The sequence below is a fragment of the Alexandromys fortis genome, unplaced genomic scaffold (genome assembly GCF_014885135.2).
Source record: "Alexandromys fortis isolate MF-2015 unplaced genomic scaffold, M_Fortis_MF-2015_v1.1 scaffold_22, whole genome shotgun sequence".
Lineage (NCBI taxonomy): Eukaryota > Metazoa > Chordata > Mammalia > Rodentia > Cricetidae > Alexandromys > Alexandromys fortis.
Window position 1 is genome coordinate 16,847,074 of NW_026067900.1, and position 23,841 is coordinate 16,870,914.

General features: G+C 41.2%; 1 protein-coding gene across 1 annotated transcript in view; it reads left to right on the forward strand.

Annotated features, from left to right (window-relative positions):
• The window catches only part of Bckdhb (branched chain keto acid dehydrogenase E1 subunit beta), a 167,032-nt gene extending 143,459 nt beyond the window's left edge, over positions 1–23,573 (forward strand). The window contains exons 10-11 of the mRNA XM_050127491.1: positions 21,519–21,667; positions 23,305–23,573. Coding sequence (XP_049983448.1) covers positions 21,519–21,659 — 141 coding nt within the window. The 3' untranslated portion in view covers positions 21,660–21,667; positions 23,305–23,573. The remainder of the gene's footprint in view (positions 1–21,518; positions 21,668–23,304) is intronic.
• Positions 23,574–23,841: the final 268 nt, after the last annotated feature.

A 23,841-nucleotide genomic window follows, 5' to 3' on the forward strand; every position in this document is an offset into this window, starting at 1 on the left:
ACTAATGTCATCTGCTAACTAAGGCCGGTGGATGTTCTCATGGAGTTCATTCACACGTAGTGGGTAGAAGAGGCTCCAGGCTGGGCAGAGAGAAGGGTGGTGAGTGTTGTGCGGTACCTGCCTCTGAGGTGTGTGCCGATGAGCAGCCATGCTCCTCTCTGTATCTCCATGACATAGAGTGTCTATTTGTTCCTGATTCAGCAGCTGAGAGATCTGCCCCGGTGCAGAAAACTCTCATCACTTCTTCTTTATTTACTAGAAATTGCCTTTCTTGGAAGCTTGCCTGTGATGCCTTCTAAACTGAGGGGTGTTCATTCAAAATTGGCACCTGTTCCTCTGTCTTCAGTTAGAGGGGACTTCCATGGGGTCACTTGTTGTGGTGTGTAAATGAACTGCAGTTGTCCGGGCACGCGGTTTTTCCAAGAGAGGACTTGGAAATTGCAGAAACGCTTGTATCACGAGGAATATAACATTTCCAATTTCTCCCTCACCACCAACCAACATCTGTGCAGAAACCCAGTGACTGGCTTTGGACCAGGTTGAATATAGGTCATGAAAATAGATTGGAGCCGTCTTGAATGTGGGCTCTGGAATTGGGTAGAAATGGTTTTATTCGTGTATGTGCATGTGTGTTCACATGTGTGCACTCTTGTAGGAAGCTAGTGGCTATCTGAAGTGTCATTCCTTAGGTGCCATCTGTCTATTTTGAGGGAACAGGGTCTCTGAGTGACCTGTGACTTCATCAAGCAGGCTAAGGGTGCTTCCTGGGGACCTGCCTGTCACTGCCTTCCCAGTGCTACAGTTAATCATTCTACTGTTCCAGGCTTTTAAAATGTGGGTTCTAGGGCTCACACTCAGAAGCCTGTAGTCAAAAGTCAAGCACTTGCTGACTGAACTATCCTCCTAGCCCCCAGAAATGCTTTTAAACCCCGCCCTGCCTTTCTCGTTACACGTGAACTGTGTAACTTAGACCAGTCACCTGCCCCCTGAGCTTCAGTGTCCTCATTTTCAGATTCAGGTAATGAAGCTGGGCAGTGGTGGCACAGGCCATTAATCCCAGCACTTGAGAGGCAGAGGGGAGCAGATCTCTGTGAGTTCAAGGCCAGCCTGGTCTACAGAGCAAGTTCTAAGACAGCCAGGATTATTATGCAGAGAAACCCTGTATCAGAAAAAAATTCATGTTGTAGATGAAGTCCCCTGATCCATAGTTCTTGCATGTGACCAGTGGGTACCTGAGGTCTGCCTCTTATTTGGAATGGTATTTTTAGTGTTTGGTTAAACAAGCTCACTTTCTTTTCCATTTGTCCTCGCAATGCTTTTTGGATCACCGTGTTGCTTCTAAACACAATACAAATTGACGTTTACTGCTTGAGAATTATCACTTTTCTTAAGTACCAGAGAAAAGTGATAAAATGGTTAGTTCTCAGTTTTAACTACATATATACTGACTCCCAATGTGCATGGGTTTTGAGACATTAAAATCCCTTATGGAACATTTCTTTATCATAGTTCAATGAGTAGGTTTATACTCTAGTGTGTTCTATAGTGGTAAGTTTTGGTTTTGGCAGCTTCTCCTAACTCTTCCCCTTCAGTCTTTCCCTGGCATCTGCCTTCTTATCCAGAATTTCTTTTTCCTTCAAATCCCCATGTCAGTCATAATCACCTCATTTCCAGGACGCTTTCTGCACAGTGATTTTCTGTCTCTCCTCTTCTTCCAGCTGTGTGGAACTTTACGAAGAAGCAATCCTCCCTGTGGCTCACTCCTCCCTTTCCTGCTTGAGGTACACACAGCTGAAAAAGTTAGACTACCAGGGTTCAGAGGTCATTCATTACTGACCTTGGAATCTTCAAACATCCTTTAAAATCTTACGCCCTGACTGTACCCCAGAATGACTGTTATATCAGTGCTTGTGTGGAGGGCCCCAGATTCTGTCTTCAAAGCTCTGAGGGAAGCTAAAGTTTAAGAACAACTAAGTATAAGAGCTTCTTTAGTTAGGATGGTGCCGCAGTACAAGGTAGGCTTGTGGAAGTGAGGTCCATAGGCCGGGAACCAGGAAGTGCAGACTATCGTGCTGATAGGTTTGGATGCCAGGCTGGTAGGTTTAGGCGCCATGCTGGTAGGTTTGGGTGCTAAAACGAATGAGAGAGATGAGGCTGTTGCTCGTGGAATAGTGATAGGAAATGTAGTGAGTTCATGCCAATAGTTATGTATTCATACACACACACACACACACACACACACACACACAGGCCTGTGAGTCCGAGTTTAGGTTTGCAAGTATTTGAAGTGAGTAGAAGCTCTCTCTCACCTATGCACATTTATCCAGCACTGTGACCCATTCAGAGGTCTTTTTCATCTGAATCTGTCTTGTTGTGTTACAGTAATCAATTTCTGATCAGGAGTGACTTAGTGCTTTTCCCAAGTGCTAAGTGAGCATGGCTAGGACCAACTCCGCAGCCCTGTCTGTTTGCTGCACCCCGTCTAACATGGTGGAGGCATGTTCATTGCCTCTGTGAACCACGCTCATAGCCCCAGCTCCAGGGATGCAGCGAGTCTATGTCACCATTAAGCAATGTGTAACATACTGCTCACAGACCCCATTTAAATGCTCCATAGCAGCACCTCCTGAAAGAGCCAGAGCTGTCCAAAGTTATCCTTGCTGCCAGCACAAGCCAGGAAGCCTTCCCTTAAAGAAGCTACACCTCTGCTTCTGGTCAGCAAACAGAGCCTATCTGAAAAAATGCAGCTACCAAGAAGCTGTGCTCAACTCTGTTCTTGTGTTTCTAGAATTCCTTCCCGACCTATCTCTGTTTTTATTTGGATGTAGTTGCCCCACGTTGGGCACCATTTATAGGCAGAGACTGCTTGTTCGTTTCCCCGACTGCTCAGGCCTGAATAACCACACAGAAACTATATTAATTACAACACTCTTCAACCAATGACTCAGATATATCTAGCTAGCTCTTACATTTTGAATTAACCCATTTCTATTAATTTGTATATTAGCACAAAGTTGTGACCTACCAATAAGGTAAGGTTCTGCAAGATGTCTTTCTCCTTCAGCAGCTACATGCCATCTCTATTACTCTGCCTTATCTCTCTCTCTCTCTCTCTCTCTCTCTCTCTCTCTCTCTCTCTCTCTCTCTCTATCTATCTCTCTCTCTCTATTTTAATTTACTGCTTGGCTTTATTCTACTAAACTATTGCCCCAAACAGCTTTATTTATTATCCGGTAAAAGCAGTACGTACATTGAAGGACATCCCACATCAGTATGTCTATGCACCACTTGCATGCCTGGTGCTCATGTAGGCTAGAGGAGGATTTCAGATCCCCTATAACTGGACTTTGAGATAGTTGTGTGTCAATGTGTAGGTTCTGGGAATTGAACCCTTGTCTCCTCTAGAGGAGCAGCCAATGGTTTTTTTTTTTTTTAATCACTGAGCCATTTCTCTATCCCATAGATAGAGTCTACAAGCCCTTTCTTTCAAAACAGAAACAAAGGCCATGCAAAGTTTGAAAGGACTGTCAAAGCTGCCTATCAAGTGGCATTAGTAGTTGACAGAAAGCAAGGCAGTTCGCCTATATGAAACAACATTTGTGTTTCTGCGTTTGTGGCTGTTTGAAGCACCGTGATGGACCCACTTTAAGAGTTCATCTGTTTAATGGTAAAGGACTGTGTCCAGAAGAAGTTTGATGTGCTCTAAGCAGTTAGTTACTTAAAAGCACAGTGAGCAGAAAGCTACTGCCGTTTCTAGAAGTTTAAATCTTTAAACTTTTATTATTTCTGTCCAATGTGGGATTAAATATTTAAGTGGAAACCTTATAACCACAATCCTACTATGAAAGAAACATTAGAAAAGTCCCACCGAGTGACAATATACAGAATGGCTAGTGTGCCTCAAAAGCTTCAAAATTGTCAAAATGAGGGAAATTTGAAGCGTGGTTACAGCCTAGGGCATCCTAAAGAAGTGAAGAATAAAAAATACAGTGTGCTTCTTAGATGGAACTTGGAATGGAAGAAGGCTCTTAAACCAGATGTGAAAACCTGGGTGCAGGTTGAACCTTAGTGAACGGTGAGGTATCAGTTCTGGCCAGTCCATTGTAACAGATGCATTGTACTGTTAGACACTGACAGTAAAAGCTGTTGTTTCTAGGCACTCTGTGGTCTATTATGATAATTACTCTGTATATTTCAAACTATCCCGAGACAAAAAGGTTATTTTAAAGGACAGGGTTCTGCTGGAAGGCTATTGTAGCAGAGTCCTAATGTTACTAAGGCAAGAAGTCCTACATTTTGGGGGATTTCGTTTAGACACAGAGAATAGAGACGGTTTTAGATTTGGCATTTTATACCTTAATTGTGTGTTTGTGACCTGATGTTTATTTGTCTGTTCATCTGCTTCACTACAGGGCAGGGTACTTAAAAAAAATAAGAAAGCATATATTTCAGCAGCTACTTTATACTAAATGTGTGCTGGACCTCATTGAAATTAATACACTCAAGTTTTAGAAGGCTCTGGGATAGGCTATAGTTGCTACCAAGATGAAATAAAGACTTGGAAGATTACGTATTGAGTGCGGTGTTCGTAATGCTACTGACAAAATGCATGAGAAGACCCAGGGATTCCCTCTGGTTCCCGTTACTGCGGTGTTCGTGATGCTGCTGACAAAATGCATGAGAAGACCCAGGGGTTCCCTCTGGTTCCCGTTACTTCTCTTTCCTTATGCATCTCCTGCCTTTGTTCTAGGAGCCACAGATCAACAGGGATTTTTTTTAATTTACATGCATTTTTAAATCTTAAAAATGTTTTAAAATAATTATAGGTACTCAGGATGTTGCAAAAAATATGGTTTGTATTGTCCTGAGAACTATTCCTCCAACTTTTTTCAGTTGTGTTATTTTATGGAATTATAGAACCTTATTAAAATGTTGGACCTGACATTTGACATGGATATAAAAGTATGAATTAGACTATAGGCCTCCCTCGGTTTTCACCATTTGCCGAATGTGCATTTCTGTATGTAACTGTATGTTCTGTGTGTGACTGCCTGTTCTGTATGTAAGCATCTAGCTTTATCCGGTTTTACCCCATGCAGATTTAAGAAGCTTTTTCTGCCACAAGACCTGGAGCTCTTTCGGCACACGAAACTACCTTGCTCTAACATTTGTATTTGCACCCAGCTCCCCAGTCTACTAGCAGCTACACATCTTTTCTCCATGTCTACAGTTTTCTCAGTTTAAGGTTGTGTGTGTAGATGGAATTGTAAGGCCAGTCATCGAGACTCCCCCCCCCCCCCCGTAAGCCTATGTCTGTGGGCTCACCCAGGTTGGATCGGTAGATTTCTGTTTTGCTGATTAGTTTTTAATGGCATGACTGCACCATAGTTCTTCCATCGCTCACTCTTTGACGGACATTTGGGTCCCTTCCAGTTTTTTCTTTGGCTGTTATGAAAAGGCTGTCGTGAATATTTGTGTGCATGTTTTTGTGTGGACATAACTTTTCATTTCTCTGGGATAACTGCCCAGGAGTTTGACTGCAGTCTTGGGAAGTGCGTATTTATTTGTATAAGAAACTGTGCCGGAACTGCCGAAATGTTAGTTAGAGCGATGCTTCCATCTTATCGCTCAGACGCACGTGTGTGCACACGCATGTGCGTGCACCTGTGAACACACACACATACAAACACACACACAAACACGTGTCTCACTCTGTGGAACATCTTTTCATGTGACTGTTGGTCATCTATATTTCCTCTTTGGAGAGATGTCTGTTCCACATTTTTCCACCACATTCTAATTGTTTTTCTGTATTTTGTTTTTTCTGTTTCTTGTTTTACAGTTAAGTCCTGAGACTTATTTATACATTTTGTAATGTAAGAACTTTGTCAGATTTTTGGCTTATAATGCTTGCTTCTAGCATGTTCTGTGCCTTCTTTTTACTAAATATATGACATCTTATAATTTCCCAGAGAGTCTCATCTATCCACAAAAAAAGTGAACCTGCTTTAGCCTCCAGACATTATATTTTTTCCTTCCCTTTTCTCTGGATGATTTTGTTAAACTTCATGGGTTTTTCTCATAAAAAGAGACAGTGCTTTCTCCGCCATCTCTGCAGTTTCTCTATAGTTTTCCCATGGGTGTGTTTTTCCTCTCCTACTTAGTTATGATGCTAAGATCATTTTCCCAGTACGGCCAGTTTTTCTTTGCACTTTGATCTGGGTACTCGGCAGACTTAACTCTGTAGCCATTCTTAGTTTTCCCTTCCTTTTCAGCCCCTACCCCTGCTATTTTAGTGTTGAAAATTTTCTGACTTTTTTTTGCCAGGAATTCAAGGCTGGGTTCTTCTCGTTCATATCTTTCTAGCTTTCGTTTCCCTTATCAATGGTCCAAGGACTCTTAAACCTCCGTTGTTCTCGTAGCCCAAGAGGTGTGAAGATAAGCAAGAATTCAGAATTTTCAGGCAAGCCTTTCGCTGCACTCCTGATGGCTGCCAGACTGTGGTTGTCCTTCTGCTGATGGAACCTGGCACTGATATCTGTGTGGTAGTGCTAGGACATTCGCTTTTCCCATCCCTGAAGTGTGAATTCTTTTGCCATTCTGTTGGTGGATTCACAGTATGCAGGACTGAGTGGGAGAGGGAGAGCCATACTGTTATTCACCTACTTACAACAGATTGAGGGGACAAGGACTCAGGTTCTTGCGTCCCAGTACAACGTTAACCCGACAGTCAAAGATGGTGAGTTGTTCATCATTCTTTGGCACAGAGAAGCATGTTTTCACAACATGAATAAAAAGCTAGTTGTAAATTACTTAAATGGTCTAAGAAATTAGTGCATACCCAGAGGCCAGATAATAGAATTTTCAAACAGCCAGAACTTTTAAAAATCAGAATTTTTAAATACTAAGGAGAAGCAAGCATGCCCTTATGGACCTTGTATAATTGGCTACATAGACAGCTTTCTGCTTCTATCTGGCCTTCAGTTGATGGGTTACTTCACAGTCCCTTGAGTTTTTCAGGTAACAGAACTCTGATGGGCTCAGCTCACAATCTGCTGCACCGTAATCAACCTTGGCAGCTGGAAGCACCAAGGGTGCCGGTGAGAGAGAATGGATTTCCTCCCATGCCTCTCAGTAAAGCACACGGCTATCAGTGTATGCATGGTAGAAACATACTTCTGCCAGACGAGCAGCAGGCGGCATCAATCGTACGGCCTCTGTGTGCGTTGCTAGGTTACTTGGTTTTGAGTCTTTGCCTTTACAATAGATATTCATTAAAAACTCAACACTGGGGGAGAAAAAATAGAGGAAGGAAAGCAGTAGCATGAGTAAATGGGAGAGTAATATTAGCATTAGGGCCCTGGATACAACAATAAATATACTAGATTACTGGCAGAGAAAAGATATTTGAACATTAGCCAAGAAAGCATTCCATTTAGCCACAAACCATAGAGAAATATTTTTAATTCTAAAATCCTCAATTTTGTTTTCTTGACTTTCTCAAGTGGACATTTTAGTTTTCATCCCGATATTTTTAAGAGAATGAGGTCATCGCCCTCCAATTGCTGAGGCCTCCAACCTGCTAGCGACCACTGCGTCCCTTTGCTTGCTCCTGTCATCACTGTGGCCGTCTGAAGGAGCAGCATCTCTGACGATACCTTTAGATTCCCCGTGAAGGAGCCCTGAGAGCTACGCGTATGGACTTGGTACAGTTTGATGTGTGAAATAGCAGAAACACTTGCAGCTGTCTTCCTGTCATGGCTGGTCTGGAGGCCATCTGGTGGTCCTCTTCTACCTCCTGCACCCCCCCCCTTTGGAATCCCCTTCCTTTTCAGTGCCTCTTAAACATGTTTCCTGTGCACACAGGGAGGGATAAAGTGGGGCCTCATATTTAACTAATAATAATTGAGAAAAATGAACACATTTGTAAAAGATTTTCATTATTAAGTCCCCGATGGCTTCTTGGAGAAGGGCATTTCAGCTAAATTTGGAAGGTGGACTGTTTGACCATGGCAGGAATCAGGAAAATAAGGAATGATTTTAGATTAAAGAGGCTTTATTGAAGGCAATGATTTTGTTCCCCCCCCCCTTTTTTTTTTCGTCCTTTCCTTGACACACATCTGTTCTGGGCTTGGGGAGCGAGGTGGCAAGAGTAATCTTGGGGATCTAGGAAACTCATTCACGGCGGGCGTGTGATCATGGGGCAACGGTGTAGCATCTGTTCCAGGAAGGAGAAGGGTGTTTAGGCCTTGCTAAGGAGTGAAAATATCTTTAGGCTGTTTTTTAAACTGTGTGTGTGTGTGTGTGTGTGTGTGTGCGCGCGCGCATGAAGCTCTTTAATGTTTCAAGGTCGAGTTGAGCACCGCTAATATAAAGGCTTGTGAGACAGTGTTGGTTTTGCACATTTAGACTGAGTCAACACTTAGCAAGCGATACCTGACCCAGTAGAAACAAAATCAGTAAACAACAAAAAAAGAAAAGCGAGATCCTTCACTCAGAAGTCTGTATTACCCTGCACTTACCCTGAACGTCAAGAATGAGACAGCTAGGAACAACTACAGATAGTTAATACAGCTATTGAAATGTGTGCCTCTTTTGAGACACTCCAAGAGCTCTGGGGAAGCATATGGCGTTCCTGCTTGCCAGCGTTGCTCGTGATAAGCTCTTTCCTCTCTAATGGCCATTCTTCTTCGGCCTGGGCCCACATACTTAGCTACTCCAACTGTAACAATCCCGACTTACTGAAGTCACAAATTTTGCTTTGTTTCGGAACTGGCACATAATGGCTGGTTTCACTGTTTTTCCTTTCATTAACAAAGCTGAATTCTACGGCAGTGATTTGGTCAGCAAACACACTGTTAGCTTTGCACAAAAATAGGTGGATTTTGTTCTTAAGCCTAGGTCATATTGTTATCAGTGCAGAAAGGAGAGCATGTTTTCAGAACACTGGTTCTTGCATGTCTTGGGGAAGGGTAGTTGCCATGGTGATCTCGCAGTCTTTGGAGCGAATGCGATCATGGCCTTAAACAACCCACAACCCACTGAGTTTGGAGCATCCCTCTGCAAAGGAAAGTATTTACTTTACTCAAATACAGAGGAGTTTAGTTTCTGCAGCGTGAGTTTGTCATGTCTTTGTTTTGTACTTTTAAGAACTGGAGTTAAAAACAATTTGTGTTGATGAATTTTTGCCATTTTCTTCAAGAATGAGGTTAACTACTCTGTGAGTGTACTCTCAAGTACACAGAAAACCCTATGTTCTTATTCATACAGCTATCGAACTCAAGCAAAGCAGTCCAACAAGGTGTTGGTCCAATGCATTTCAGTGTTTGAGGTTTTCAGTTCCGAAGTGTGCTCTTAAGAGCAGGGAATTCCCCTGTCGCTACAAAGCCACTAGTGAAACTGCAGATGGATCTTCGTGCACAGAGTACTCTGCAGCAGCACTTCGTAGTTCTGAACCAGCAATTGCTCGGAGTGCAGATTGATGTGCGAACACTGTATTTACAGGGCCGAGACCGCACATTTGCGCCGCAGCTGTGTTTAATGGTTATCAGTTTGGCACACAGCGTGATTATTTTGGAGGGAGAACACACGCTTCAGACCCCTCTTGGCAGGACTGAAGTAACTAAAGTACCTGCTGCTGAGATGAATCATAGGAACTTAATTAGATTTGCTACGTAATTAGCCTTGGAGGAAACCTAGGGAAAATCCTTGTGGGTTAGCGATTTGTTATATCACAAGGAAGCATGCTCGTTTTGGGGGCTGGGAATTGAAGGCAATGTGACTTGAATGCATCGGAAACTCTGATACATATACACATGCATACACACACTCACATATATATATATGCACTATGTGTGTGCATATATATGTTTGTGTGTACATGCATACATATGTATACACAACACATGCACACTTTTAGAAATGAAACTTTTCCGGGGGTGTCTGGAAGGTCCAGTCGGTGAGCTAGGATTTATCTGCTTTAATGCTGGGGACGGTTCCATCTGCACACGACAGTGTCCGTAGATGAAACTTATGTATATGTTCAGGTAGCTTTCCACTGCCAAGGGGAGCCCAGAGCCCCGTAAACACCCAGGGTCACCGTGGGGCTGTGCCAGTAAGCACAGACTGTGGCTGGCATATGCACTCTGAGACAGGGACCCTGTGTCACACTTACGTTTACATAGGGTTTAAGTTTGTAATTTCAGTGGCTTGTTCTGTTGTCTGTTGTTTTGATTGAGAAAAAAAGGGGGGGAGCATTTAATTTAATTCTCATTTATTTAAATACTTCAGAAATTTGATTTTCCAGTGGTAGAGTCCTAAAAAATGAGTTAATTGTGGAGAACAGCTATAAACTATTTACTGTGAGGAGATTAAATTTTATTCCCCAATTTAAGGTGAAGCCAAGGTAAGATTTGCAAACTGTGCTCATTTAAAATGTTTCACCAGCCTATCAAAAAGTTGTCATAGTTTAATCAAAGTACTTAGTTACATAAATTCACCTAGACTGTCTTGTAAAGGAGGAAATAAATGAAAGGGAACAGATTTCGTTTTCCTATGGGGTGCTTTAATGATTGGAAACTCTGGAGAAACTGTCAAACTTCCATGGCTGGCCAGAAACCGAAATCAAGTTGAGCTCTCACGTTCACATATTAATGCAACCTGCTCAGAATTAGCTACAAACAAATTCCTCCCATGCTCATCTTAGCCTGCAAACCCAAGCTTGGCTTGCTGTAATTCTGATTAGAGCGCGGTCTAGTTCCCACACTGTCTGTGCCCTCTTCCTCACAACTGGCTCCAACTCTTCTGCTTCTTATAAAACTTAAAAAAATAAAATGACCCCAGTTCAACTTGAAAGAAACCATGAATCCCGTTTACAGGTGCCGTAGTGACAGTAACTACAGAGTGACTTTGGGTCCAAGCAAGTGTCTTTTGACTACCTGGGTCTCTCATGATGCCCCTGTGATAGGTGAGCGCCACTGGTTCAGATAGCCAGCAACGTGTGCATACCTGTGTAAGCTCGGCTCTTTCCTCTGCTTCTCCCAGACAAACTTTACTTCCCACCAGCACATGAAGATGATGGAAGGATTGAATCAGACTGTATAGGTAGTTAGTGCTAACTTGTATCAGAGAGGAGCTTCCATTTAGTTACTGTTTAGTTTGGGTTAGTTGGTGGTAGGCCTGCTTCTATGTGTACGTATGCATGCTCCTCCCTCGAGCTCATAGGCACATCGACAGTTTCGTTTTTCCTCCCTCTCTGTATTTCTCCATATTGGCTTTCTGGCTGCTCCTTGCATGTGTTGGTTCTATGCCAGATTGTTTGTTTGAGGCCGTGGGTGCTTAGGTACATCATTAGCCATGACATATGACCCGTATGTGAACTCCTGTGGCCCCTGGGGTGCCAGTGGGTCAGTATTTTCATGATTTTGTCATTAGAGGACTTGATTTAATTTTTGGAACTCAGTCCCAAGTAAGTAAGCAGACTTAAAAGAGGAGGATGGCAGTAAGTAAATGACCTGAGAGATCTAAAGAAAACATGTGAATTTTAGCTTTTACCTTACTGCTAACTTAGGTCATCTCAAGCCCCTTGTTAACAGCGCCTTTCATCAGACATTTCTACACTTGACTCTGAAGGTGTTAAGAGAGCCTGATGTCAGTCGCCAGCCACCCCTCTGTTAAATCTTGATTTTATCCTCTTCGTTGGAAGGATATCTGCCCTGAGCATGCAGTACGGCCTCTGTAAGGCTGTGTGCAGAGCCGAAATCATCTTATCAGCACCTAATTTTCTCAATCGCGGGAGTACAGAATGACATGGAAGTGAACCATTTCTTGACTCCTGAAGTACTGACAGGAAAATGTGTTTGAAATTCACAGGCATTCAACCTGAAAAGTGTTGTTGTAAGATATAACCAGTTTTAAAGGCAGAAACATCAGTGGGGAGAAAAAAATGCACTTTGAATTCCACATTTCATTTGAATTCGATACTAGCAACCGTTGTAATTGCTGGCTTTGTTTTCGTGAACAGGCTAAGCTTAGCGTGATACTGAAGTCATACGCGTCTGAATAATGAGGGTTTCCCATGCCCCTTTCTTGCTTTTGTCACATATCTCTACCATGGATTTAATTTGTTACTCGTTCGGTGACTAAATTTCATGAGGACAAAGACAAGTTTACGAGTCGCAGCAGACAAGAACAGCATCACGTTTCCGACCAAATACCTTCCAAATGATGGCTATCAACACGTAAAATTTATTTCTGCTACGCTTTGCTGTTAAAATTAAAGTAATCTATCTAGTGGCTAGAGTCAAACTGCTGAAGAATAACTCGGCCTAATATATTCAGCAAAATCAAACTGGAAAGGTTACGTTGCTATGGCACCCGTAATTTTTAAGAGAAGTGTTTCATTTCATAAAACATTGACATGGTTGGCATCACGCTTACGTGTTACGTCGTGGTCACTTGCCCCCAGCTTGTTTTCTGCGTGTGTATGTTTAGCAAGCTATTTTCACTCTCGTTTAAACATAAACAGCAATGTAGAAATTTAACGTGTTTAAAGAAAAAGAAAAAATAGCTTTTCAAAACCTTGATGTTTTATCAAGACTAATTTTTGAAATAACTTATTTTAGCCACCTTTAAAAAAAATCCAGTTTCTCAGATTTTCTTTTTACAAAGCAGGGGACAGTTGGAGAGGAATCCATCTGTTCCTTTTAGTTTCACTTTATGGCTAGGCTTGAGACTTCAGAACAGGTTGCAGAAGTAGAGGCATGACAACTTCTAACTTACTCGGCAGCTCCAGCCCTAAGCAAGGCATCTCCTTTCAGGCAAAGGTCGCCTTAGCTGGGATGATGTCTAAAGCCCGACTTCTGAACATCTGGCGGTCGTAGACTGCAACACCAAGACCTCTGTGGAAAAACCTGCAGAAGCATGGCTTTCTGAGATCACCCAGAGTCACTTTCGAGGAGGATTTTAATTTCCAGGTGCCAAGCACACCAGGAATCCTACCTTATGGAGAACAGAGCTGTTTGCTCCCGAAGAGACTCCGAACTGCCGCTCCCTTATGTTTATCATTATGTGTCCGCATCCTAAGGAAATTCCGCCTCCTCATGCCGCTGCTGGCTTCTTTCGTGCTCTTTTCTATAGGAAGAATTTGAACTATAAAATTTGAGAAGCTTCGGCGTCTGTGGAAATTTGAGAGCCCTGCCTTCCCCCCTTTCCGCATATAACATATTTTAACAAAAGCCTTGCGTCCCCGTGCATTCTACATGTCAAATTGCACATACTTTATCTCAAAGGAGTCTCGGGCTTGAGCTGAGAAGTCATGAAGCCCCAAAACAGCCTCAGAGGCTGTAACTTTGTTGCAGGGGGATTTAATGATGAAATTAATTTTGAGTCATTATTTTTACTCTGTCTTTTATTGAAAATGGTGAGCATCCCAGGTCATAGTTTGGGACTCGAGGGGGAATTCCGAAGTCGGACAAAACCTTTGCAGGTTTTGACTAGGAAACCGAAATTGTATTGATGAGGTGCTAGGTTTTAATGTTTGTGATGCCTGGTTTCGAATTCATGAAAATTAAAACAAGCTGATATTTTAAAATGTCTGGGCCCCTAGACCATAGTAGTGAGGTATCATGTTTAAAAAAAAATACTTTTAGATATATTCTGAGTGAAAGAGTGGGTTATCATGGCCTTGTTCTCATCAGCTCTTATTTTAAAATAGCAAAATTTAAAAACAAGCTTTGAAAAGCAGGAATCTAATCTCTATAACAACCCTTTTTATATTAGTATATGAGGCATTGATTTAATATATAATTATGATTTTAGAATTTGTACTACTTCAGTTTGTACAGGCAATACATCAAGAGTCGCTGAGATTTTCATATTAAGATGTTAATATTGTGACTCTGAATTGCGAAGCATTTCTTTGCCTATTTAATGTCATTTCCAACTGGGTGTTAGGTAGCTTGGCTGTATCCAGGGAAACGCAGGGTGTCTGAAACAGTGTTTTTCTAGCTTCAGAAAATAAGATTCCATTTTAAAAGTAGATTTGGAACTTAAGTAGAATATATCTGTATCTTTCTCTCTCTCTTTCTCTCTCTCTCTCATATATATATATATATATATGAAAGCATATATATACACTTATATGTATGTATATGAGGGAGAGACAAAGAGGCAGAGAGAGACAGAGAAACAGATAGAGACACAGAGAGAGTTAAAATTAAAGAAACACTAATTTGGGATTCAGTGTGTTCTTTAAGCAGCTAAAAGAGATGCTGAAAACTTTCTCATCAAATTGCCAGTGATTTGTGTTAAAGATGAAGACATGGAGTCCTAATGGCAGACATTGAAGATGTGTCAGTGAAGTTATATAACAGAGACCTCAGATTTGAATTTAATTATGACTATGATTTTTACACTTAGAAACTCTGCCAAAATAGTTTGGTTTAGCAGTAATATTTTCCAAATCTGGGTAAAATGATATCGTTCGTACAGTGTCTTGTTGAGTCGTATTGGTGTTAGTGGTCTGCATCACCTGTGCAGACTACTGGGACAAGGACATATACCTCTCACTTCTGAGGATATCCTGCTGACCTGGGTTTAGGGTGGGACCCTGTGACTACTGAAGAATGACTTTCATGTCTAATCCCATTGAAAATTGGCACATTATAGCATATATGTAGTTTAAGCTCTGTTTCAAAAACATCGTGCACAGTGTTTAAAGCTTTAGCTTAACTGAACATCGGTGCAGTTGCATTTATTTAGTTCAGTAATTTGGAACTGCTGGCACAGGGCCCTCTGCAGGTCCCCGTGACTCGTGTGTTGGGGGAAGTGTGATTCAAGACATCAGCGTCCTCTCTCTCTCATTTTCTGAAACTCGTGTTTTGACTGTGGGCAAGTTTTCATGGCAGATTTAAAACAAATACTCTGTGATAATATTTGGAAGCTGGGTGCTGTCTAGCCTTACATAACTGGGATTAATATAAAGTTCGTGGACTTTCAGGCTATCCACTACATGTAATTTTGGAAAACTAGTTTAGTCTTCTTTGTGTTTTTAGGATTTAACTCTTGCGCTTCTAGTTATGTGCGTCTAAGCAACTAGCACTATTTAGAAAGAAATCTGTTGTTACTTACTAGTAAATTAACGTGGACCAAATTATATTAGGGCGTAAGTGCGAACGCCACTACACTCACAGATCACTTCAAGCTGTTTCAAAATACAGTTTCCTAGAAATGGGCCATACTTCTTTGATCTGTCTGCCTCATTCAGTGCTCCTGACAGCCACAACTTAACTCCCACCCTCACGTGAAATATAATCTATAGTTTAAATGGTCACAGTGACATGGGTGCTCTTGAGGGACCATCAGTACTGGACTGGTTTGTTAACAAAGCCAATTAAAATGAAATCTTCTGTCTTTTCCCTTGGAATGAGGTTATAGAATAATGTTTCTTCTTATTAGACTATGGAAGCCTGATCTACTAGACCCCACCAGTGGCACCTGTCCATTTGACTTAACCAGGTGTTTCCACTGTTTCTGCTTTCCTCAAATTCTGTTGAGTGCACAAAAAAAATTAGTTAATACTTGTGCAGCAGTTTTATCCGCCAGAATACTAGCTGTAAGAAAGCAAAAACACATAGGAAAAGCCTATAGTTTCTACGCTCTCTTTGGACTTGGCTTCGCAGCTTTCCAGCTCTTGGTGGTGGTGAGTCTCGCACAATGGGCTACATCCAACTTTCTGTCACCAGAAGAACGGAGTACACATTATTCCAGAATTCCTCCTAGAAAGAAATGTCAGCCTGGAATGGCCTTGAATTAAAAATGTAAACAAAAACTGAAGGGGTGTGTAAAAGACATACCAAATAGTATTGTATAGTCCTCTTGACTAGTTTCCCAAGTGTTTAAGCCGTCATGACATCCTCTAATCCACTGGACTGCATCATCTGTGTGGTGACATATCCCGTTTTCATGGCCTCACCACGCGGAGAGAAGTTCTTTTGGAATGCAGGATATTTTAACCATTTCTTGAGGTCTTGATTTACCCATCTCACGACACTTTGATTTGTCACTAGCTCCAGGGCTTAGCAATTAGTAGCCAGGATCTATGCTCCCCACCAGGTGGCAACACTAGACTCTGACTTGTGGGCTAAGTGCAGCCTGTTCAGTGGGCCAGTATAGCTACCTCCACCCTCCTTCATGGGCCTCTTAATGTATCTGGGGTGATTTCTTATGCGTTTTAAGGCCTTGCAAGGAGCTGCTGGGATGTGTGATTTTGTGGCTGACACAATTCAGGTTTGATTGTTGGCATAGCAGAATATTTCTTCAATGGTGCTTCAGATCCCTGCTTTATTATAGATAAGGGACTTCTTTAACTTGGAAAATCTTAAGAGGAAAACAAAAACTCAGAGATTATTCTGACATATCAGGCATGAAAATAAGCAACCTTTCATATGTTACTGCACATCTAAAGAGGCAAATAGGCAAGAGCTACAGAATGGTAGAAAACTACAATAATGCAAAATACAAAGTATTTTAATTTTGCTTTTACTTATGGAGACTTGGAAAGATTAAATCATACCAGAATAAAGATTCTCCTCAGCTACAATTCCAGATTCCATGCTATGCCAATTATATTATGTAACCCTACCATAAAAACAACTTAAAGATTTGCTGAGGTCTACTGAAGTAGCCACAGTGTTCTGGAGTGCTTAAATAGTCTTTTCAGGGAGACAGGAAAATCAGTGGCTGCTGAACTTAATTTTTTAATGAGGAAAATGATGTCATCTATTGTGAGGTTTCGAGGGATTCCATGAAAGCCCTAACATGTATTTATGCAAATGTGTATATATATGTATACACACATATACAATATTTATTACTATCTCAGTCTGTTTTTCTGTTGCTGTGACAAAATACTGGAGACTGTTGACTTTATAGGAATAGCTAAAGTGGCTCTTGTTTCTGGAGGCTGGAAAGTTTAATCGCATTGTTTGGGCCATTGCTGAGGGCCATTATTATGACATAACATCTTGGAGGATATCATGGCTATACCTAGCAATAGCGCTATGTTCAATCTCTCTTCTTTTTTTTAAAGTCACTGCTGCTTTCAAGGGGTCCGTGATGGGGTTATCTTCATGACCTCATCTAACCCTAGTCTGCTTCCCCAGCCTCCATGTCCAAATAAAGCTGACATAGGAACTAAGGAAGATTTCAACGTGGGACACACTCAAGTGCACTTACATCTAGCAAAATACAGACATAAATGCAGGATAGCTAAAATCTCAGTAATATTTTCTTTACCTTAAACTATAATGGACCCAATCCCATGAATTTATAATTGTTTTTTCTTACCTGCTTAAAACTTCAAAGAATCTGTGTCACTTCTGATCTCCTGATGTTTGTTTTACAAAAACAAAACAAGGACATAAATGTGTATTTTATATTATAGGAATTGGGCAAATGAAGACGTGTTTTGCCTGTGCCCATGATCTTAGTGATTTGGAATTATTTTAGAGTGCTTGTTTCCTTCCCCGCTGTGGTGTGCAGAGCAATCCAGATGGCTAATACGTAAACAACGGGAACTGTGCTTGCTCAGATCTCATAGGAGCGCACAGGCTCCCAGTCCCAGGACATGTGTTTCTTGTCTCGCGTTTTACCTTCACGCACACTTGTGCTTTCATTTTCTTCACGTTACATGGTCTTCACCCTTCTTACGATGGGGTAGAGACTGCCAAGCCTGTCTGGCACTATTAACGCCTTGCACCATTCAGTACTCTTGTAAAACTGTGTAACAAGCGGCGTTCAATTTTCCCTTTTAGAATGCATTCTTGATTCATTTTTTTTCTGTCATTATTCTATTCTCAAAATTAATCCATCTACACCTGCTGAGGCGGCTCAGCAGATAAAGGCACTTGCCGTCTCAGCCGATGACCCGAGTTCAGTTCCCAGAACCTGTAGCAGGAGGAGAAAATCGACTCCCGGAAGTCGTTCTCAGAGCTCCACGTGCACTCTGTGGCACGGAAATCCCCCCAACATAGATTTTTAATGAAAAAAAAAATTTAAAGTAATAAGTCTAAGTTTGAAGAGGAGAGACTGAAACCACAGACTCTGCAGCGGCGCTTGGATTCTGCTTATCGGTGCAAGTAAATATTTGACCTCAGACAGTTTCCTAAGTCTCCTCGCTCAGGAAATGGAATAAAAGGACGCAAAACACATAGCTCATTGAGCACAGAGCCTGGCACATTGTGAGCACTGTCGCTGTTCTCATTAACATATTTTAGGGGGAAAAAGGCTCACAGTTGTAAAAGCAGTGTTCGGAAGTAAATCCGCAGGCCGTTTTGGAGTTTCACGCAGGTCCTCTAGAAGGACTCGCCATGAGCAAACAGTACGCAGCTGTCATTGTATGACATCAGGGTTCACAGCCATCCTCTCACCGAACCTCCGATGGCCCGAGGAAAGCCTCTTGTGGCTCCTGTGTGGATTCTTTATTGGCCCTTGCTACATGGTGACCGTGTTGGAACGGGATGCTGCCAGTCCATGCATGCTGCTCTCTCTGAGGAGAAAGACAAACTATGGTCCAGGCCAGCTCTGGCCCTGCCCTAGACATTACATATAACCTTCTTTACAGCCCCGTGGGCTAGGCCATTGCCTAATTCCTCACACTATGCACTTACTGTTGCTGAGTTAAATGTCGGCAAATATAATTTTTCCATATGTATTGGCTTAAGCTGGGCATGCATCTCATACTTGTAATCTTAGCACTTGGGCCTGACATAGTAGAACTGGCAAGAGTTCAAGATTAGCCTGGTCTATATATTGAGTTCAAGGCCTGCCTGGGCTGCCCAAGTGAGACCCTGGCTCAAAAAAAAAAAAAAAAAAAAAAAAAAAAAAAAAAAAAAAAAGTAGAGTAAAAAAAAAAAAAAACAAGCAATTGTACTTAAGTAGCCAATAGAACAGATAAATGTAATTAACTTAGATTGCCTTGGAAATTTAGCACACATGGTGGTATCTGTATGGTTATAATGGAGAGAGAGAGAGAGGATTTGAAGGATTAGTTTCATACATTAGCCTGTATATCTGATAATGAGATTCAGACATTTCTTTTCCAAAATGCTTGTGTGTGTATGTGTTTGCATGTGCACGCATGTGTGTCTGCCTCTGTCTGTTGGCATGTGTATATAGATTCATGAAAAGCCTGGTACTGACCAAGGTTGTGCTGTTTGGATGGAGTTTAAAGGGCTGTAGTGGTACAAGTAATTTGCATATAAGCCAGGTCATTGGGCACCAGTACAGCTGCCTGATTGATCCAGACATCTTCTTTCCAATTGCTTTACAATGTGTTCCACTTGAAGTCTGTGGAAGAAATAACTAAAGGGTCTTGGTTAATGTCTTTCATTTAGAAAAAAAAAAAAGGTAGAATTCAAGCTAGACCACCTCCGTAGGGCACATGCTAATTACACTGAAAGCTCCATTAGTAGTCTTCTGCTCAACATCCTTGAACTCTCTTCCGTGATTTGCAGAGTGCAGTTTTATGCATATAATCATTTGATTCCTTCTCACTTAACGTACAGCGTCGCTTCTGAGGTGAGGAAAAGCTAAGCATAAAATTGCAAATCTCTGCAGTCTAAAATAGAGACTTTCATTCGGACGGAAATTGATTCTTTACTCTTTTGTTCGTTGCTGCTTGATGGCAGGATCAGCATTGTCTCCTAAAGCCTGAAATAGATCTGATAAAGTACAAAGTGAAATCTTTTCCCTCCTTGTCGTTCCCAGCCTCGGAGGGCACACCATTTATAGTTCCAGTGTGACTAAGTCGTAGATTTTTCTGTCTGTTTGCTCGTGCAAATGTGTAGATGACTTCCTGGAAAAAATCAAAGATCACATTCTTGAGTGAGGAGTCGTGCTGTTCGAGAACAATAAAGTTTGCTATTGTCAGTATGCAAAAGGGAGCAATGTTAATAACATTGACAAGTGACTTTTTATAAATTACTGGTTGCAATAGGGGTGAAGTCAAAGGCCGTTAGTGACGTGATTTGTCTTTCGTTTCCTGTACCATCCTGTGTCCTCAGCTAATTTTTTTTTTTTTACAAAGAATGCAGTATTCAAGTCCGAGTCCTCTAAATTAAACTGAGTCCATCCCAAACTGACAAACTAAACCTCTTTAAAATTCCTTGTTGCAATGAAGACAGTGGAGGACCATCCACCCTCTTTGTTGACCTGGTTTGGTTGTTGTCCGTGAACCTCTTAGATGACTCTGTAGGCTTATGTGGTGAGGTTCTGCGGTTGTTCATGGAGATTCCTGTTTCCCGGAAATGTAACACTGGTTTGGCATTTGATACTGAAGTTGTTGTGGCTAGTGGGACCGCAGAGAGGTCTGTACATGTCCAGCTAACTCTCTCTGAAGTTTACTTACCTGATTTGTGTGTGTTTTCTGTCCACATTACACTTGTACTGACAACAATAGCTTCCATGATAGATACAGATTGAATATGCTCTCATGGTATCTTTATATGAAATATTTGTTCAGAAGATAATTTAGAAACACTATGGCATGTAAGACTATTGAGCACTCAGCTGATCGATCCTATGGGAGGCAATTCAGTGTGAGACTATTTTAATTTAAATCCAAGGGTTTTATTTCAGATAATGGCTAAAATTAATGATATTTTCTCCAGAGTAGTTTTGTTACATCTTCTATCATTCACCTTTAACATTTTATTCAAATTTGATTTTAAAAAATTATGTAGCCGTTTCACTGAAGGATGACTTTGTGCACCGTTTGTTCTTCAGAAATTTAGATTTTGTGTTTTTCCACTAGATGTCTACTCAAGACAAAGAAGTTGAATACTGCCACGGGCCATGCTTAGGTTATCACTTTGGACACTCAGGGCCGAAATCCCTCTGCCACCTACGTGTGTAATTGAGAAATTATAGTCAAAGGAGGCTGCCCCAGTGAGGAGTCTCAAGGTCAACACCTGAGAGCTTAGCACATGCCAGTCATGCAGTGGACTTGGGCCCTGAGTAGCCACGGGCCAGCAGCATTTTCACAGGCCAGGTCAGGAGAGTAATGAGGATAGTCAAGTGCCTTGATAGAGTTGGTGCACAGCAGCAGCCCCAGACATGAACTTACAAAAGCAATACCCAGTCGTTCTATAAATTTAAAGCAAAGTACGGGCAACATGAGAAAGCATACATCATCGCTAATTTCAAGCGGTAGGGTAAGTGCTGTAAGAATCTGCTGTGTTGTCTTGCTCGGCATTTCTCCTCGCTGCAGTATGATTGCTATGAGCCTACTTTGGTGCTGCTGAGGGATCTGTGTGGCGATAGCAGCACACACATATACGAAAACATTTCAAGGAAAGTTGGGATCATGCCAACATGCCACGCATGCCTGCTTTTAAGAGACAACATACTGAGACCTTTTGATATCCGTAGCAGTAATTGTGTTTTACCTCGTTGAATTAAGTGCATTTGTTTCATTTCTGCGAGGGGAAACATGTTACTATTTTGTTCTTTCTCTGTAGGAAGAATGTTTCTTGAACTTAGAGGCTCCAATATCGAGAGTGTGTGGCTATGACACCCCATTTCCTCACATTTTTGAGCCATTTTATATCCCGGACAAATGGAAGTGCTATGACGCCCTTCGCAAGATGATCAACTACTGACCAGAGAGGTAGGTGTTGCCTTCTGTTACAGATGTGTACAGATGTGTACAGGTGGCGTTTGCACCGTTACCCAGCATCAGCTGCCACCTGTGTCTTCTATTTTGGTGAACAGTAACTCTCATAGCAAAGCGTTTTACTTCATAAAGATGCTCAAACTTCTGCTAGCATGTTTACACCCAGTAGACATGTGTCAAGAGTAGTAAGATCTTTAGGCGGCATCAGCGTGCTGGTATTAAATAATCAGATACACTGTCTTCTACTCTAGTCCCAGTTTTCCCCTTCATGTTGTATTGTTCCAGCTTTTTTTAAAATTGCTTATGTAGAAATGTAATTTCTGTTTCTTGAAAAGGGACCCTCACAGATCAGACTATAATATGTTATAATTTATAACATGTTATAATTTATAATATGTTATCATTTGTAATATGTTAAATGACACTCAGAAGTTTATCTTCATGTTATCCAGAAAACTTTTCTTTCTTTTTTTTTCTTTTTTTAACGAGAAAGCCTATTTAGTATAGAGAAATTTTTACTAAGAAATAAACAAATCGAAAGAAAAAAAAAACCTGGCATTACTGCTATTTGCAGAATCTTTTTTGACAAGTGAATGTTTTAATTGGTAGGAGGGAGGGCTTGTTTGTTTGGTTTTGAAACAAGATCTAATTCCAGCTCAGGCTGGCCTTCAATTCTCCTATCATCCTGCCTCTGCCTCCCAAGTGCTGGACTCACAGGCGTGTGCCGCCACACCCAGCTTGTGAGTGTCTTGTGAAAGCTGGATGAGAGGTTCTATTTGTTCACAGTGTTTTCTAAGTTGGACTTACCAAGCCTGTCAGCAGTCCTGTTCTAGGAAGAAGAAAAAAAGAATATTGCTAAGAATTATTTGGTTTCCAAGTTTTTAATATAGAAGTTGCCAACACCGACACCCTGCTTTTAATGTGTTCCAAAATGAGGAGATGAGAGATTGGCGAATTTATATTTTAATATCTTAGTTGTCCAGAAAGTAATAATAATGCACTTTGAAAGACCAAGATTTTTCAGAAGATAAAAGGAAAATAAATTCGGCATGGTGGCAACAGCCTTTTCCTGTTATAATACGGAATGATGCAATTCTTAAATTCTGTTCGTGGGTTACAGAGCTGGCTTGTAGAAGATCATAGAAAGCATTTATGTAAATAACGTCCCCTTTTGTTACTACATTCCCACAATCTCCACAGTCTCATAGCTGTGTTTTGAGACTATTGTTACAGATGTCAATTAGAGGTATTGACTACACAGCCCTGTCGGTACAGAGTCTGCATTTCTGATGTCATCAAAGTATTGGGTTCTGTGGTCAGTGGCCCCTAGGGCTTTTTGGAGATCTTTCTCCTCTCTAGGAGAGTCTCTCCATGGACTCTGTGCTGGAAAATCAAGGAAATGTGGCCATCTGACTTACTGCTAGTTTTAAAATATTTTAAAATAAATTTTGTTGTCTTTAAATTCGGCTTGCGCATACTATTTTAAATGTAAAAAAAATTGTTAGCCAATGCCAACAATGTGATAAAGGAATAAAATGGTTTTTCTGTGTTGAAAGTTAAATATATTACTAAAGAAAGTAAGTATGCACGGAGCTAAGAATGCTTATAATTGTTACTGGTTTCTTTTACAGAAAACCTGGAAGATTATGACTAGATATGGAGATATTTTTCTGAACTTTTTTTATAAATCCGTAGACATCTTTCTTCTTACATATAATTTTATGAAATGAACTATGATGGATATTGGCTGAAGAGCTGCAAATCACTTGTTGTATTAATATGAGTGGATGGGGGGGAATTGAGTGTGATAAGAGCTCCATGGGCGGCCTTCTGATTGTTTCATAACTATAAATATTGGGTCGTATTGTATTCAATAAAGCAAAATCACATTGCCTTCAAATTGTGTGTGTCTTCTTCAGTTGGTTAAAAAGGATTCTCATTGCAGAATAATGGGTTGTTAACTTGCTAACTGAATTTGAGTTAAAGTAAAATATTTATTCTAGAAATGCTGACGTTTCCTCTTTATTGTATTTGGTTTAATTCTTTATGGTCAAGATGGTTTTGAGTTGGCAAAACTTTTGGAATGTGTTTCTCCATCGCTCCGTCTTGGTGGAACAAGGGTACTTGCGGACCTGGCTCCGCTAGGCTAGAGGGATTGAATCATCTCT